The sequence below is a fragment of the Cyclopterus lumpus genome, chromosome 12 (genome assembly GCF_009769545.1).
Source record: "Cyclopterus lumpus isolate fCycLum1 chromosome 12, fCycLum1.pri, whole genome shotgun sequence".
Lineage (NCBI taxonomy): Eukaryota > Metazoa > Chordata > Actinopteri > Perciformes > Cyclopteridae > Cyclopterus > Cyclopterus lumpus.
Genome location: NC_046977.1, coordinates 16,720,244 through 16,738,572, shown reverse-complemented (window position 1 = coordinate 16,738,572; position 18,329 = coordinate 16,720,244). Strand labels below are relative to the sequence as shown.

At 46.3% G+C, this 18,329-nt stretch overlaps 1 protein-coding gene across 2 annotated transcripts in view; it reads left to right on the top strand.

Moving 5' to 3' along the window:
• Nucleotides 1-809: 809 nt before the first annotated feature.
• rxraa (retinoid X receptor, alpha a) overlaps nucleotides 810-18,329 on the top strand; it is an 86,729-nt gene continuing 69,209 nt past the window's right edge. For both annotated transcript variants that reach the window (XM_034547186.1, XM_034547185.1), the window contains exon 1: nucleotides 810-1,150. In XM_034547186.1, coding sequence (XP_034403077.1) covers nucleotides 1,123-1,150 — 28 coding nt within the window. In that variant the 5' untranslated portion in view covers nucleotides 810-1,122. The remainder of the gene's footprint in view (nucleotides 1,151-18,329) is intronic.

Below are 18,329 nucleotides of genomic sequence, written 5' to 3'. Positions count from 1 at the left end.
GTACCGTTAAGAACGGGTTATAATAGATAGCTATCCTATTTTATTTTATAAAAACATTTTTTGGGGTTTATTTTCTCAATCTTGGTTGTTTTCAAGATGACGAAAAACCGGTACACCCGAATCTCAGTGTACAAAAACATTCTTGTAGCAGTCATATCGCTGACACTGCAAATATGCAGGCATGGATTTTTTTTTGGGAGTGCGGGGGTCTTTAATTCCAAAAAAAGAAAAGAAAATTAGATCCATCCGATATCCAGTTAAACTCAAGTTTCAATGACAGTGGAACATGCAATCAAACTGTGGAGGCGAGTGTAGCCGAGAGAGAGAGAGAGAGAGAGAGAGAGAGAGAGAGAGAGAGAGGGAGAGAGAGAGGCTAATTGCATCAGTGGTGTGTATCCTATAAGGCCTGTGCAGTTCTAACATCTATCTTGAGCCCACAGCCCCCCGATTCAACAGATGTGACCAGGTTATAACAACAGGAGATAAGCAGCGAATGGAAAGAAGTAGCTGCTGCTCAGCTGAGAAGAGGCTCCGCGGGATTTTTTTGGAGAAAAAAAACCTCCGCCTTTCCTCGCAGGCAATCTGCAGACTTTTAATGACAACAAACAAACAAACAAAAGCGCTATTTACTTTCTCCATGCGCTGCTAATTTGTTTAAGTTCACGACAAGACTCGCGTGTATCTGTAGTGTGTCGCTGCAGCCCGGCGCTACGTCGGTGGGAGTACCCCCTGCACGGGTCCCTTTTTTTTTTTCTTCTTCTTTTTTTTTCTTCTTTCTTTGCAGCGCACATCCAGTAGTTGGAGTTGTTGCCACGGCGAGCGTGCGAGAGAGGGAATAGGAGAGCAGCAGCAGCAGCTGAGTGAGCGAACAGGAGGGATAGAATCATTTCGGTTATCTTCCCCGAGACTTATCACTCGTCGGCCTGTCACTTGTACCGCTCCGTGCCGAGTCTTGACTTGAGAGAGGACCGCCGCCGCCGCCGCCGCCGCCGCCGCCGCAGCAGCAGCAGCCCAGGTCGGGTCCGCTCTCCCCGGGCAAAAAGAAAAAAGGGGAGACAAAAAATATAAAACTCCTCGAAACGCGGTCGTCTCAGCTGGCATGAGCTAACCTACCAGACGGTCATGGAAACCAAACCGTTCCTGTCATTGGGTAAGTTAGTTTGTTCAACGACTGGGCCGTGCTACGTTTGAAATGTGTGGGTTATTGATGGGACTTTTTTTTGTATTCTTCCTTCCTTCCTTTCCTTCTTCTTAAATCGGCGGATTAGTGTGAAACGTGCCAAACACGTCAACATGTTTGTGGCGGACGTTGTCTTCTTTAGTTCGCAACTTCAAGTCTAAAGCAGATATGCCCGCTCTCTCTCTCTCTCTCCGCGCCCGCAGAGCTCACGAGCCGATGACATCTCGCTTCGATATGGAGTGACATCTCCTGGGAGGGGGGGGGGGGGGGGGGGGGAGCTGTGCGCATACCTCGCGTGCGCTGCAATTAAATGCGGGATATTTTTTTTTTTACTTCTCTCACAACTTTTTTTTTTTTTTAGTGAAGAGAAGGGTTGAATTAAAAACAGAATGGGTTTGAACTTGCACGAGCAAGTTTCCCTTTTTCTTTTTACCCCTTTTTTTCTTTTTCAAGCATGTGTCGTTTGCTTTTTTAGCTAGCTTAAGTGTTGCGTTTACTGTGCGTAGTTATTATTTTCTCCCACGCTTGATGTTGTCCTTTGATGTCCTTTAACGTCCTTCCGTTTGACTTTGAATGTGCAGGCTGGCTCGTGGGGTTTAAAAGAGCCCGAGCAGCATTGTGATTTAAACTCGCGCCCCCGTGCTCAAACGAAGTTGCTCGACTTGTTCGCGATCGGCCTGAGTTTGTCTCCTAAAACTAAATATTAGCTCATGTACACGCGGGTGACACGTGCAGGTGTGGGAGAACTGCGCCGCGACCTGTGCATATGTGTGCGTGCGCGGCGGCAAACCCTTATTTAATCTGCGGAAGGATCAAAAACTATGCGGGACGCTGAGGTAAAGGTACTGAGCGTGGCACTATTTGTTGTAGGGAAGTGTAACTGTCACATGTATTTCCGCATACCTCCAGAAAGAGGGCATTTGTGCAGCTGTCATTTCAATTAGTGCACTTGAACTTCCAGAAAAAAGTTTAAATGCCTTTATGAATTACTCTGAAACCATGTCTTCAACGGCTCCTTATTTTTTTCAAATTAAATTCCTTTTTAAGCACACACACTGTCACACACAAGCACGCCACACTGTAAATAATTAATGGTGAGCTGCTACTGTGAGTTTGTCAAAGTAAACAGAGCCCCCCCCACCATGCAGCAGTGAGACAGTACAGGGCTGTGGGCCAGACCTGTTATTGTGTCTGCCATGTCTTTTCACGAGGGCTTCGCGTTACAACCTCGACACGGTATATCCTCGGCTCCTGAGTCTGGATGCACCGAAAGGAGATTCGCGGGATGGGGGGGGGGGTGTTGCTTTTTATGTGGCCCAGAATGACTCGTTTGCACACACAATGTTTTTGCAGGTGCACCGTATTGCGTGTCCACGTTGGAAGTGCTTTGAGTTTCAGTGAGCCTAAATATGTGCACCAGAAGGGGGTCGTTCGTGCGAGACGGTCTTGAGCTAGAAGCTCCTTCAGGGTTTGCTGCGAGGCTCGGACACTTTTAAATGTCTTCCCCCCCCCCCCACTCACACACACACACATACGTGTGCCGCATCAGCAGCTCTTTCGTGGTCCCAATCCATGGGCCCTTGAATCGCCGTCTATATTTAGCTCTGCTCCCATCAAGAGGTCCCCTTTTGAGTGCCGATTTGTAATTGTCCACTTCAAGGACGCCGTCTGCGATCTCCCAAAGTCCTTGGGAGCACATCGATTAGCCGCTCGCTCTGTGTAATTATCTGTCCCGCCGCGTTAGGCGACCTGACGGCCAGCTGTTTTAAATGGCAGCGGGCACATCTTTACAGTTATGGATCGGTTGTTGTGGGAAAAGTGCACGCTCACTCCAAATGTTTCTATTTATCACCTCCTTAAGAGGCGTGTGTTGTCCTTCCTGAACCCGTTGGAACTAAACTCTTTTGTGTTTTCTGTTTCGGGGAGCATAAGGTACAACCAGTGCGCGCACACACACATATACACACACGCACACACACACAGCGTCATGAATCTCACTTTCTCATCAAAGACCATGAACTTCATTGGTTTTTCTGTGTGTGTGTGGGGAGGTGAGGGGGGACTGACATTCCTTTTCTGGCAGTAACTCAGGAACAAAGGTAACACAGGGAGAGAGGGTGTGTGTGTGTGTGTGTGTGTGTGTGGTGGGAGATGGCTGGTGGAATTACACTGCCAAAAGCATTTGGCCAAGTTTGTCTTTTTACGGCCGTCCAGTTTTGTGTTCCCGATGTGACGCTTTTGCTCCCCTTTTGAGAAAAGGGGCTGCAGCTGTCATTTTTATTGGAGGAGTTTTACAGCGAGACTTAATGGCTTAAAGTGACAGCTCTCTCCCCCTCCCCTTTCTCTTTCTCTCTCTCCCTCTCAATCTCACCCACGAGGCCTTTTACTGAAGCTAATCAAAGAAAATGTGCTTTTTGCCCACCCTCCGACACTTTCCCACCCCTCACCCCTGCCAACATCCAAAACCAAGCTGAACGAGGTTTATGCTCCTATTATGACCTGTGTGTGTGTGTGTGTGTTTCTTTCAGAATTACATTAACTTGGAGACCATTATTTCTTCTTCTTTTTGGAGCATCTCCGCCGATCATTACAAGGCATAATGCGTTGACTTATGATATTACGGAGCACATTTTGGCCCGTCATGATCTCTCCCACCCCCCGTATCCCCTCCCGCAGCCACTTGGTTGTTTACGTTCTAAACATAGCGAGGATCAGAAACTTCTGAGTGGCCTTCTCGGCGCACAGAATCGCGGGCTCGTTCATTATTTGTGCAAGGAGCAACCTCGCTCGCAGGAGGTCTTTATTGATACCGGCCCTCGCTGAACTCGGCACCCCGAACCTTGACCTCTGCTCCTCGCGTGCTCGATCATTCCAGGAATTCCCTCTTTGGCGTTCAATCTGTTGTCGGGAAGTGTTTAAAGACAGGAGCATGTCAATCTTTCTTTCTGTGTGTCTTACTCTCTCTGTCTATGTTCCGTTTTTACTTTTCCATCCAAGGTGACACCCTCCTATAATATTTAGTGCACAATAATATGAGGCACAGACAAGCAGCAAATCAAAATCAATGTTTGCTCAATATAAAAATTATAATGAACCAATCGTTTCACTCAGTTTGGAGTCGTCAGAGAACCTTTTGGTGTCAGTGTTTATTGCGCCACGCATCACGGCGACACTGAGATTGAAAGGATACGGTCTAGGAAGAACACAGCGTATTGTAGATGTATAAATAAATAAAAAGCCAACACGAAAAAGAAACCGTGGCTGTCGGAGGCTGACTCCAAGTTGACGCACTTTCAATAATACTAACAACCTCTTCTCCGATCGACCGTAATGCAGGAAAATATTTTGGCTGTTATGATGTGTTTTGTAATTAAGTTATGAGCACATAGGCTTTGATGGGTATTCACTGGAGATGGATGACGAATGGAGCGAATCCCAGATATGTTACGCTCTTCCATGTCATTATATTTCCGTTATGCCCACTTTTTTTTTTATCCACACTAATTACAATTGGCCCCGATGAGAACCACAGATGTAAAAAAAGAAAGAAAAAGAATGTTGATTTATTCCCCTTAAGTAGTCGTGAAGAGCAAATGCAGCGAGTGAATAGAATGATGTTCTCTCCCGCATGCAGATGATGGTGTCGCAGAAGTGAGATTAAACTACAGCGCGTTGTTGCTTTACATGTTGTAATAATAATAATAATAATACGCATCGGCGTGCTGCACGATCAAAAGGCGGAATGATGCGTTTGATGTCGCTTCAGAGAAAGAAACAGACTCCAACTGTGAAGTTGTTTTTTTTGTTAACTGTATATTCAGGTGTACACACACTGTGTGTGCGTGTGTGTGTGTACATCTACACTTTCTTTTTCTCACACGTACTGAATATAGCCAGCACACGCACACACACGTAAACACTCTCCGTTGCCGTAGAAACGGAGCAGGGTAATTAAGATCGTGTCTGTCTGCCGCTCGATCGCGGTTTTCTTTTTGGGGTCAAAGGGAACGAGAGGAGGTGTTCCAGCGTGCCCTGCCGCCGCCGCCGTTATGTTCGTCTGTCACCTTGCCAGATGGCAGCGGGGGTGGGGCTTCCACGCGCTGTTGGGCACGGGGCCACGGAAATCCCACAGCATGCAAAACACCTCGGTCCTGTTTGGGTGTTTGTGTGTGTGTGTGTGAGAGAGTGGCTGTTTGGGTGTAAGCAGGAGGCAGCAGGCTGGATTTCATGTGCATTAACACCTCCACGCTAACAATTGCATATCTCCACTGTATTTTCTTTGCATATCAGATTAATTGCTCGCTATCCTTCTTCTTTTTTAAAATACCTGTGATTAAGTGCTCCGGGAACACATTAGTATTTTTAAGATTAAAGAAAAGAGCACTTACACTAAAGCCCTGGTTTACACTGTTAAATGGAAGGGTATTGTTAAATGTTGCCATTATCATCAGGGCAAATGTTAATGTCAATCTTCAATGTTTTTGTATTTACAGAAGGAAAAGGTAATACAAAAAAATAAGCTTTTTTTGCCAAGAAACTTTCAAAGGTGGCTAATGAATAGACCCCGTACTTCTTTCCCTGGACAGGTGGAGGTTTACACTGGCATGAGAATGAGATCGGGCCCCGATGAGCCCCCTCCCCTCAGACTGCCAAAGTTAAGACCGCTCCGAGTTAAAAGGCTTTTACACTCCACACAATTCCAGGCAGCCTGTTGATGTGATAATGATATTTTATAAACATGTTTACATATTGCCCCCAAAAAAAGCCAGTACTGGCTAGATGAACCTGCCATGGTCTTGGGCCCGCGATGCTCCCAGTGATCCGGAAAGTTTTCTTCCAACTTTCACGTCCTCCTTGCAAAACAACAAACACAACCGGGGCGGGGGAATTCGGGTTAAAACTTTTCAAACCGGCCTGTGACATTAGAAGCCGCGGCCGCAATTATGATGAAGCAGAACATCCATTACAGGAGTGACCAAACGATTCTGGATTTACGGCTACCGAGGGACGTTGGTGGGACACTAAAGTTCTGGCACAGGCCACCTTTAGAAATGAATATGAAGGATGAATATGCACGGGTTGTAACTTTAACATAACTCTCACAGATTGCTGTGCATGAGAGAGAGAACAAAGATAACATGTGAGATAACAGAGTTCCTCTGTGAGGGAGGGGGGTGAGAGAGAGAGAGAGACTGTGGCCTCCTCGCCCTCAACACACACCTGTATGCACGTGCAGCCACAAGCAGACATGTGCAGCACATGCAGAAAGTCTGCACAGAAGTCTGGAGGGCTCTGTCACTATATGCTTGGAAACCTCACTGGGGCCGTCTGGTTTCAGGAATTCCTTCAACGGCAGGAAGGGTGTTTCTTTTTTTTTAAGAATGGAGGGGGCGGGGCTTACTATATGGGGTGAGGGGGACCAACAACGCTGGCAACTTGGAAGCTGTTGCTCGTGTTAATGTATGTTGAACATGCACGTACCGAGCAACGAAAGGAAAAGTCCAATCTCTCTCCCTCCCTCTCTCTCTCTCTCTCTCTCTCTCTCTCTCTCTCTCTCTCTCTCTTAGGTGCCCGTGCCCTCCCTTCCTCAGCCCAACAACGTTCACTCTATTTGAGTTTGTTTTATTGGCCTGTGAGGGAAACTTGCTTTGCAGACAGGGTTTGCAGTAAAATCAGCAGAGTAGAGCCATGCTATACAAAAATACAACGAGGCCACAGCACATGAGACGACAGTGAAACGCATAATAAATTGCCCATCTGGACCACAGTGGGACCAGAATGCAGAGCTCAACTACTTAAGTTGCTGAAAAGTAGGAAGACTGAATTAATGCAGAACGCGCATGTCTAAAAGCGTGAGTGCGAGTCTGTGTGTGTGTGTGTGTGTATATATATATATATATATATATATATATATATATATATATATATATATATATTCATTATGTGTGTGTATATATATCTGCCGTGTAGGGGGAAGAACGTTGAGCAACCAGGTTTACTAGACAAACGGGAGACAGGCAGGTGCAGGTGCCGGCCGTGTCTTTGTCATCAACGTTGTGCATACCTGAGCGCTGACAGTTGCTCGTGCAAAAAAAAAAAAAAAGAAGAAGAAAAACAAAACGACAAGCGGATGATTTATCCACCACCAGCTGCCCCGTTTGCATGAACCAGAATGTCAAAAAGGGGGTACGGTACGTGTGTACGTTTTGGCGCGCAAAAGTGTACTGCATGCTTTTAATGGGCCATGTGTGGCTGATGCTGCAACATGTTTATGTGGTGATGGGGAGGTGGGGAGGTGGATAGTTGACTCATGAAGCGCTGTTGAGTTGAGCAGCTGAGAGTCAGTACGCTGTGTCTGTCTGTGAGGGTCAGGGGTTGTGGCTGGGTCACGTTCTCTGGGAGAGGTGAGAGGATGGGGGGTGGCAAAAACCAAACTATCGCCATGGAGGCCTGTGAAAAAAGAAGGCATGTTGTTTGCAGTTCAGGTCCTGCTTCATTTTGTGCATCAGTGCAGCTATTGTTAGTAACAAATTAATTGTTAATTGATCCAAAGAGCGATAAAAAACAAGGCACCTAATCTCCCTGCCTCTCTCTCTCTCACACACACTCACACACACACACACACACACACACATACACACACCCACACAGAGACACATGTGCTGTGGAGAATGAGAGTGGATGTTTATTACAGGATCCGAGTGGATGCTAAGGTGCCCCGGGGGCTATTAAAGGCCTCACTTAAAAGGCACTATCAGAGGCACACTGATGAGGGCTGCTTGAGGGGGTAGGGGAGGTGAGGGGGGTTGTAGAACAAGAGTGAAAAGGAAGAAAGAGAAGTCCCTGGAACAGCGAGCAGAAGGAGGGGACCGAACAGGGCGAGCACATCTGGATTGCCTCAGCAGAGTATTTATGCAACATCTGGAAAAATTGCCTGGAATTTAAGGGGTCCTTTTCTTTCATTTTGGTTATTTTTTTCCCTCCCATTTTTTTTGTTTTACTTCGTCCTCTCCTCCGTCCTGTTTTCAGCATCTTCAAAGTCAAGGCCTGCCAGGCGAGTAAAATACTCCCGTGGTAACGCACGTCGAGCCCTTGCTTTTATAGCGAGAGGAAATTGGGCCCATGTGACCGACTCCCCTTTGTGCACGGCCCAGGCTAATTAAGTGGCACTGAAGTGAGAGGGCGCCCCCCCGGCTCTGGACGCAGACCTCCAGACCGTTCCTGGGCCAAACACAACTCCTCAGAATCCCTCCACTTTCTGCAGACGGTAAACTTTAAATCTTCTTAGTTTTGTCGACCGGAACCGACGCTGACTTTTTTTCATCCAGCATGAAAGAGCCACCGTGCATCATGAAAACAAACAAACAAACAAACAGGCTGCCTTTTGTGTGATTTCAAAAAGCTTTTTCAAGTATTGGTTTGAAAAAAATAAAAAGCACGCACAAAGAACGTCTTCATGAGCATCCCTCTGAGCTGTGAAGTCCCCGGAGGGATGAGAACGTCCCTGTATTGTTTCAACACCTTCAGTCAATTTGTGCTCTCTCTGCCTCTGTGGAGATATCACAGGCGGAGCAAATCCCCCCCCCCCGTCGACGCCTCCAGTCCCCTCCTCGGTGGGCCTCGCTGACAGGCAGGTGTAGTGCGTTCGGAGGCAGGGGTGGGGGAGGAGAGCGCAGAGGTAGATGCTAACGTGGGGCGACGGCACTGATCAAAAGGGGGGGTGCATCGCAGTGATCAGAGGGAAAAAGAGAGGGGATGGTGTGAGAGAGGGGAGGAGTAGAAGAAAGAGGGGGATGGATGACAGTGAACAGGAGAAAGATGAAGAGAGACATCCAAGGAATACGATGCAGTTAGTATTGAATCAATAAAGTTCTTGTTTTAATCAATCCAGCATCAAGAACAAATGTCAAGTTCCCATTCAGGTGTCCTCCTTTATCTGGTTATCTGGATGGAGGAGGCACACATGCAGTCTGTCAATCATCTCTCTTTCTATTTGGACACTGAGCTGAACTTTCTTTTCTTCTCTCTTTTCCCCCGATGTTGCTCTGCTGTTGGCCTACATCTTTCTGCATGACTGAGCTGACAAGTTGGACTCCTTTCTAGGAATGTTGATGATGCTGTGCGTGTGCATGTGTGTGTGTGTTTGGGATGTTAGACTTTCCATATGCCGAGCAGTGTCATGCAGCTCTGTGTGAGGGTGTGTGCTAGTGTCAGTTGAGTCTACCGTGCTGTCATGTAACGATTTCTTTAGAGCAAATATCCAGCCGACAGGCGCAATGTGGAAAGAACTGTTTGCAGCAGAAGCGTTGATCCAAGGGCTACATGAGCGTTTTGATTTGTCTATGAATCGGTGGATGACCTTTTTGTTTTTGTTAAGTCGATAACACGTTCAAACATTTTACTAGATGTCCGCTACCGTTTTTTGTGGTAATGTCTTTCAATCTCTTGTGTCCAATAAACACTCTAAAAGATATATTCAGTTAATATTATAGTAGACATAACTTACATTAAGGTAAATCCTTACATTTGAGAAACTGGACCCAGGAACGATTTTATTTTTGCTAAATTACTTAAAGGGGAAAATTCTCTTTTTCAAATTCACAATCTATATTTGGGGTTTTCTACTAGAATATGTGTACGTACTTTGATGTTAACACCCCCCCCCCCCCAATTTAATCTAATCGGTTAGTGGATCGACAGAAGAACGAATCGCCAAGTATTTTGATCAACAATTAATTCTTTTTAAATGCCATTTTTAATGCAAAAATGGTAGAAAATGCTCTTTTCAGCCTCTTGAATATGTATATTTGCTACTATTCTCTGTTTTCCATCATATCACAATGAACATATTTAGGGTTTTATTAAAAGTAGTTTGAAGACGTTGCCTCGGAAACCGGGATGGATATTTCTCTGTATTTTCTGACACTTTAACAACAATTAAGTGGCAGCTTAATCCATAATGAATAGAATCGTTAGTCGTAGTTAGCTACAGCTGCATGCTGTGTTATTATTATTATTATTATTATTAGCATTTAGAAAGAAGTATCTCACTGCCAGGCTCTGTACTAAAATCCGATTATGCGTCTCCGACACGTTCCATTGATCCAAATCAGCCTTTTGCTGTTGTGGAGGCTGCACTGTTGCTCAGCTCTGAGCCAATCTGACGGTCTGTCTCTCTTGGTCAGTAATTGTTCTTTGAGTAAAGAGCTCTTGCCCCGGGAGGCAGATTTAGTATTTTTAGGAGCGGCCTTCTGCCTCGCTGGATCAACGCGTCTTGCGGGCATCTGCAGGTAGACGCGAGGGTGATGTCATGGATGACATTTCAGCAGCAGCAGCAGGAGGAGGATGCCGCAAGCTCCAGCAGAAGGTGCCTCGACCCCTCGACGTGGACCTCGCCACAGTATCGCAAAACAAACCAAAATCTTTGGTTTATGATGCACCTGTCACTCCTGGTCTACACGGTAAAACTTCAAATGCATCTCTTCAAGTTAACCAGAGCATTCAATATCATAAATGTAGAGAGTGCATATACAGCCCAGGGTGGGCCTGTGGAAACCAAAGTTTAAATTCATAATAATCTGAAGAAAAACTAGTATGTCAAAGGAAAAAGTCCCAACTAACATACAGTTGCTTAACTATATTATGTTTATAATTCAGATAATGTACAGTCACACATTATTACATGTTTTAAAGTAGTCATTTTTGTGGATCATTTTCTTGTCCTGGGTCCACTCCACAGGGTAAAATCCACTATTGAGAGCTAGTCTGAAGAGCCACATGTTGGTCCAGGGTCTTCAGTGGCATTGCACCACATCCAGTTTAGCTCCACCTATTGAGGAAAACAATTAATACGGTCAGGCGACGGGCGGATGATTTATGCACGTGTGGATACCGGGGATGACGTCAAAGCCGATCCTCCAATCTCCATTCCAGACAGTCACTTTAGTGAAAAAAAACGCAGAACATCTTTGTTTCTTTTCTTCTTTTCCAACGTGTTCCCGTGCTTTGATTCATGGATGATAATGGACAGTGCATGATGCGGCCATTAGCCCGTCACAATGGGGCTATCTCACACCGGACCCGCGTTCCCTCCTGTTATGATCACTTTCATGCTATCTCAGGCTCCGACTTTGTTACCACGTCTTGGAGGGGGAAAAAAGTCTTTAATGCACCGTTTCTGTTCTGAAAAGCCTCGCTTTACAACGAGAATGCAGCATAGCATCACACTCTCACCCCCTCCCCACCCCCGTGGTAAAAGGGAATACATTTATGAAATGAGAAGTACATTAGTTGTGTAATTGACCACACGCTGTAGGATATTTGATCCTGCCTGCAGTCGGCCCCAGTCATGTGACTTGACCTAGTTTTGTCTGCCTGTCTCTCCTCTCTTGTTTTCTTTTTTCTCTCCCTTTCATTCTCTTTCCCTCCTCCACAGTCTCTGAGCGTCGCTCTGTTCTTCCTCCATCTCTCTTTCGTCTCTCCATTCATCTCCCTTTTGTGTCCGTTCATTATTATGACTGTCTTCCTCCTCTTGGTGTGTTGATATCGGTAACTATGTGGCCAGATACTCTGGCCATGTGACGATGTTTTATTGCTCAGGTTGTCCTCGGCCTTCTCGCAAAATCTTTTCTGCGGAACCGGAACGTCAGCTGAGATAATACCAAGCAGGTCGTATTTTGTTTCTGTCTCCATGGCAACATTGTCTTTTGGGTCTCCTTCTCTTCTCGGCTTTGTTTGGCACTGACCTCTGAGCCGCCGCATCCTTTTCACTCCGTTACTTGATTTTGTTAAAGATGGATATTGTTGTTGTTTTTTTAAGCGCCATCAGCGGGTTTTGTCTTGAATCTTTTTGCAACCTGCAGTAGTGAATTAAATACAAAATCCCTAAAAACAAAATACAAAACGACACATCACAAATTGCACGGATCATTAACTGATGAATTTATGTTTGGCTTTTGTTTAAAAAAACGTTCAAAGAGAAGTCTAGTCTTCACTCCATTGCGAGACCGAGGAGCCGAGTCTATCAGGAACTGGTACCACGGAGGCAGGACCCAATAAGCAGACACAAGGCGAGGCAAGGTAGTTTCAAAAGGGCACGCTTTACTTGTGCCGACACTCAACGACATCAAAAGACAAACCGACGCAGGACAGGGAGTTGACACAGACTAAATACACAGGGGAACGAGACACAGGTGGAAACAATGAGGGCGGGACTTGCAATCACACAGGAGGGCGGCACACGAGGAGGGAGGCGTCTGGAACGAGAGACAAGGTGAGTGACAGACAACACAACGGAGCAGACAGTGAACACAGAGCTACCCAGAAGGTCTGGGTGTAACAGAGTCTCCTGGACACATAAGTCTCTTGGAGCCTCATTCTCTGAACTGTCACCCCAAAGACTTACGTTGCATAATCACCGTCAGAGTGACGGTGGGATCCAGTAATCTGAAAACCCAGAATCGTCAACGTCTGACACAAACAGTCTTCTTCTAATACTTGATTAATTTTCATGGCAAGTTGAAGGACTGTTCTTCCATTCAGCAGGTTCAATAGTCTGTTCTTGTTTTGAGAGTGCTCGTCGTCTCTGCGTCAGAGAACGCTGTCACAAGGCCTTTTTGGCTGGCCACAATTTCCGAGTGAAAATGTATACTTTCGCTACAGTTTTCTATTTGGTTCGGGTTGGTTTCACAATGCACACATTTGAAGCGGACCAAACTAAAAAAGTATTTGAGGGGCGTGTTTCTTCATCTTGATAGCTCGCACTTCTATGCATGTAATCGTGGCTGATATTATCAAAGTCGCTCTTTTTTGGGACTGAATTAAGCATTTTCTCTATGTTCTGGTCAGCCAAGATTTCAGGCAAACATCAGACTCCTGCACATCGGCCCTCTCCCACTTCCCTCCCGATGTCAACCTGTTCCTTACCTGTCTGCATCTCAACGTATGCCTGCGCTCGTGTCCTATAAGTCGAGCTCGCAAACGTAACGGTGGTGTTGGTCCGATCTTAGAGCAGGGTAGACTGTTAATAAGATAGGTGGATGCTGTAGTTGACTGAACGTCCCAGTGAGAGCAGCTGCGGGCCGCTTGGCACCGCCTCAACTGTAACGATTTGGTCGCCTCTTGGAACGCCGTGGCACTAATCCATTCCTGGAGAGCACAAGGGATCGCCCAGACTCCCCAGGCACTGCAACCCCACGACAAGCCTCAGGCCGCAGCTGTCTCGCTCACTGCACGCCCCACCCCACCTCTCATCGTCTGCGTGCATCCTCAAAAGTTTATTCTCCATGTTGCCACAACAGCTTGTTTACCGGCTGCCACGTGCTATTATCTCTCCGCAAGTACCAATTGGTGACGTGGCATGGGGAGAAGAAGCTTTCAATGTCGAGGCTTTCATTCAGTCAAACCACAATAATTTAGATTTTTCTTAGTCCTCATGTATTTTGTATTGAAAATAAATCTTGCGTCAGCCTTCATCACACTGACTACATAAATATAGTTAATGGTTTAAAAACATTCTAATAATAAAATAAATGTTGACACCGAGGAACAAAATGTGCTTAGGTGGCAGGTGGAATTAAGTTGATTTTTAATAGTCAAGGTGCAGCAGTCATGCCATTAAAACGTTCACTCGATGGGAGAGCCCACGAACTCTTTGCTGTGTGTGCAGTGCACCCGTTTCCTGTCCCAGTTCTCCCGGTCCAGCACGGCTCAAAGTCGAACACGGAAGCAGAGGGGGGCACTCAAAATCCTGGACAGGATTATTTCAATACATATATATATTTATACTCCCTAATGGAGCTTTACAGTCAACAGGCTGGAATCTTTTTTAAAAAGACCCCGTTCATATTTAATGCCTCCAGTTTAAAGAGGCATTTTAGCCAAAGTGTGCACTTAATCCCTGTTTTAAAAACTGTCCTCCGACCAGTCTGTCTTGTGTAATTCTTATTCGACGGCATTATGAATGTTAGTGTTTTTTTATTTATTGTCGTTCTGTTTTTTTTTTTGCATAGCCATGCGTAGCAGCTGTGGCTCCAGATGTTTTCCATTCAGGTTCCTGAATTATGTTAATGTTTCACTCAACAGGTTCAAATAGACCGTTTCCCCACGTTAAGTTTTATTTTTGTTTTAAGGAGCTTGAAGGAATGCAGCTGCATTTCCATTTTAATGTTTCTCCAAACGTATAGGAAATTCAATTTGTTTCATAAATAACGCTAAACTTTTGCTAGTTCCGCCGTCTCAAATGTGAGGATTTGCCGCTTCTTTCTACTTTGTAACACTTTAAAAAGAAAATTTGTGAGTTCTGCATGTCATTCACAAGGCCTGACAACTGCGTGCCTCGACTGGCAAGCGTCGACCTTGTTCGGTAAAATCTGTGTCAGAGTTATAGGACAAACTAACTGCTCGGCAGGGGGCGAACACAAGATGCGGGCGGCGAAACAGCCGAGGATGCAAACGTGTATGTACATGCTTGCGTCCTCGGTGCGCGGACGTACACGGACGTACGCGGCGGGAGGAGGTTAATAGAAGACTACGTGCTCCCTGTGGAGACTGCAGCTTGGCCCTTTTTCAGCAGGCTAACAGGAAAGTGTGCTCTGGGGCCCGGTGAGCGGGGATGGGGGTGGGGGTCAAAGGTTGCCTCTCTGTACCACACCTCACTTTCTGCCTGGCAGCCATTCTGCACCTCATGCGGAATATTCCTCTCCCCACGCTCTGAAGCCAAGCCTCGTTTTGACATCAGTTGCTGGAGGTTCTTCTCTTTGATCTCGGCGAAATGCCTTGCTGACGGGAAATCGGGGCCACGGACTACGGACAGAAGCGCATCCGATTGCAACCATCAATCAACGGCTAAAAATACCGGCTTCGACGGCAGATCAAAGTGACGCAATCCAGGGCGGAGCACTCAAAAAGGATGACCCCCACCCCCCATCCCTCTCTGAGGGTGATATTTCACAGCTGAGAAAGGGCCAGTGTGCCCTGTGCCAAGGGGCTGTTGGCGCGGGCAGATCGTCCGTCATGTGAACGGCTACTGTACAGATCAGCAGAGGGATAGATTTTTAAATGCTTCCTTGTGTCCGTTCCCTTCGTGAAAGGAGCCTCTTTTACTCCTGCTGCTCTCTCTGAGTCCAATCGCACAAATTTGATTAGAGCCGTTGGCCCAAGGAGCTGCTTTCCCCCCACCCCCCATCCGTTTGCCCCCAGAGAAAGACTCTGACGTGCACAAGCCGGCCTGCTTCTTTTCTTCCCCTCTAACCGCATTTAACACACACACGCGCACACACACACACACACACACACTCTGTGGCCACTCACCAGCGGCCTGCCTTCGACTTCATAACGTCACAGCAAGTGAGACAAATGGCGGTTATAAATTATCAGGATTTGCCGCTTCGGTGTCGTCTAAGGTTAACCCCTGCGCCGAGGAATTCTTTACGCGATACTGCGAGATGAGGCAGGGCACTGTGGGAAAAGTGAACATGAGCCACACCCCAAAATACATCCATGTGTCATTCAGCATTGAAAACTCCTTAATGAGTTTTTCCATTAACTCTCCAGCTGTTGCGTCTGCAGGTGTGCTGTTTTTCTGGAAGCAATCGGGTTTGATTGTTTGGCACGGACGTACATGTGAGAAAGATATCAAACCAAGATTTCAAAACAAATATTATGATGTGTCTTTGAACTGAGAGGAACACAAGTCAAGGTTTGGTTGCCACGCAAAGCGATGGGAATAGGCACAGAATAGAGGTGATGGTGTTCGGAACAATGTTTCAATGCATTTTGTCCCTGTTTCTTGTCTCTATTGCTGCCATTCAATAAAAGTAAAAAAAAAATACATGCTCTTTTTTTATGTGCCGTTTTTGGATTTTCATAAATGTTTAAACATGTGCGGCTTAACAATAACGGTTTGACAAAGGTCACCATTGTCAGCTCCACCTTTCCCCATGTTTGCGACGCCAAATGCCAAACCGGGGAAACACGCACCTTCCATCATCCCAAGACTGTGTGAAAGTGCAGACTCAGTTTTGAGACAAAGTAGGAAGGCATGTGTGTTTTCTTTTTGTGTGTGTGTGAAAGAGCCGTTACAGAAAGGTGCTCTTGTTCATTTCAAAAGCGCCTCGGTTTAAGTCTCGCAAAATAACACAGTGGCCTTAATAAGTCATTCAATAAAGCTGTCCAGTTAAACTTTTTTTATTGCCAGCGCAGACCTCAAACGGCAGGTCGGTTTTGTGACTCGGGCGTGGGGAGGGGGGGGGGGTGAACGAATGCAAGTTGCAGACTTTTATTTTGTCACTTTTTTTTCAGTAAACGAGGGCTACTCGTAACGTCGGCCTCCTCGCCGCGAAAGGTTTTGAGGTTTCTCCGCGCGTGGTCTGGTTTGTTGTGGCTGAGAACTCGGAGCATAATGTCTCCAGGCCAAGGTCTCCATGGGTATCTGTGTCTGCAGAGTCTGTCTAATCTTCCATTAGAGCTCAAAGGAAGCCCTCAGGTGGCTGATGTTGCCCTAATTCATCCAAGGCCGAGATAAGGATGGCTCTAAAGAAGCCACAGTTGGTTCCTCTACGTACGAGCTACTTGTACCTCGATACAAGGGGCTTCCTGTTTGGTTTGACCCAATATACCAAATAAAAGAAATACTGCAAAAAGGTCTGCTAAGGGACCCTCAAGGTCTCATTAATGGGGGGGGGTTAACACAAGGCGATCAACCCTGAAAGGGAGAGAAAACATGTAAAACGACAACAAAAAGATTTACACGTGCGTAAAGGAAGTCTATTTTTTCCCCCCAGTAAGTATAACGGTGCGATCATTATCATTATCATTATCTCTTATCTCTTGATCTCTCTCGTTATTGCTTTGTCGTCATGTTGCATCGGCTCGGACTTTGTTCTGGTTTAGATAAATAAGAGCTTAAAGGCCCGTTTTAATTTGTCTTAATTTTTTTCTACTTCTCTACTTCTAAATGGATCTCATGTAGAGGGAGAGGGGAGGGAAAGACAGTTTGCTGATGGAGCCGATATATACGCTCAGAAGCATCCCGCGCTGATGATCGGGATCAGAGAGGGAAGAGAAGTGTTTGATTATCAGCCAACGTGGTCCTGAAGTGTCTCTCTTGGCTCTTTACCGGGAGCTCACTGAAGTCAAAAAACGGGGGGAGGGGTGTTGGGGGGATTTGACGCAGGCTTTGTCAGAGTGGTAATTGTTGTTGTAATGAGACGCCGGTGCAGCGGATTAGCTCTCTTTAGAGACAAGCAAACATCCGACGATCATTAAGTCTCCTGCCTGGTGTCTTTTCATTTATAGGAAAACGGCAAAAGACACGCAAACACGGAATGTGTTAGGCATGCTTTTGGAAAGTTTCGACTTAGGGGGGGGGGGGAATAATAAACGGTTGATAAATTATTGGTTAATCAGTGTTTCATTCATTGTCAAGCCTTCTTTCTCGCGAAACGGAACATCCAATGACGTGGACCTCTCAAGGACATGCGGGCAAACGACGGAGTCCTCAAGGTCGTTGTAGAGGTCGAACAAGAGGAGGGGAGGAAGTGCAGAACTGTCTTTTAACGGGTTTTCCTTTTCCTCATGTGGCGCTCTGAGGCATGCCGCAGTACACCGCTGAAGGTGAATGGCATTCACGGCAGTGAGCGCGGCGATTGATGGCTCTCTTGCTGGCTCTCTTGCTGGCTGTCTTGCTGGCTTTCTTGCTGGTCCGTATTAGCACTCGGAGTCCCATGTGGTAAAGGCTTTTTCTTTTTTATTGCACCTGGGAGATTCATTAAGGGCCCAATGAACTTTGACCTTGGGGCTTGGATCACCCAGGACAACGCTGGGCACGAACAATCGCTGAGATCCCTTTAAGCTCATAGAAATGCTTGAATGTGTTGCATTCAAAAGGCTGGAATTTGTGGGATCTTGTAAAGTCCTGCGAGCACTTTCCCTGATGCCTCTGCGAGAGCGGCCCGTTAGTGAAGCCCTTCACTCGCTGCTCTTATCAGTTTGTTATAGCGGCACATTTACACAGCTTTGTTTCATTAGAGCCTTGTCATTAAGCCATTCTTTTATTAGCCCTATATCGGGGGAAAAAAGCCTTTCTTTCATTAGAGGAACATCTCAAAGACTGGCCTTCATTAGCACAAGGTTGTAAATGCTGGATGCG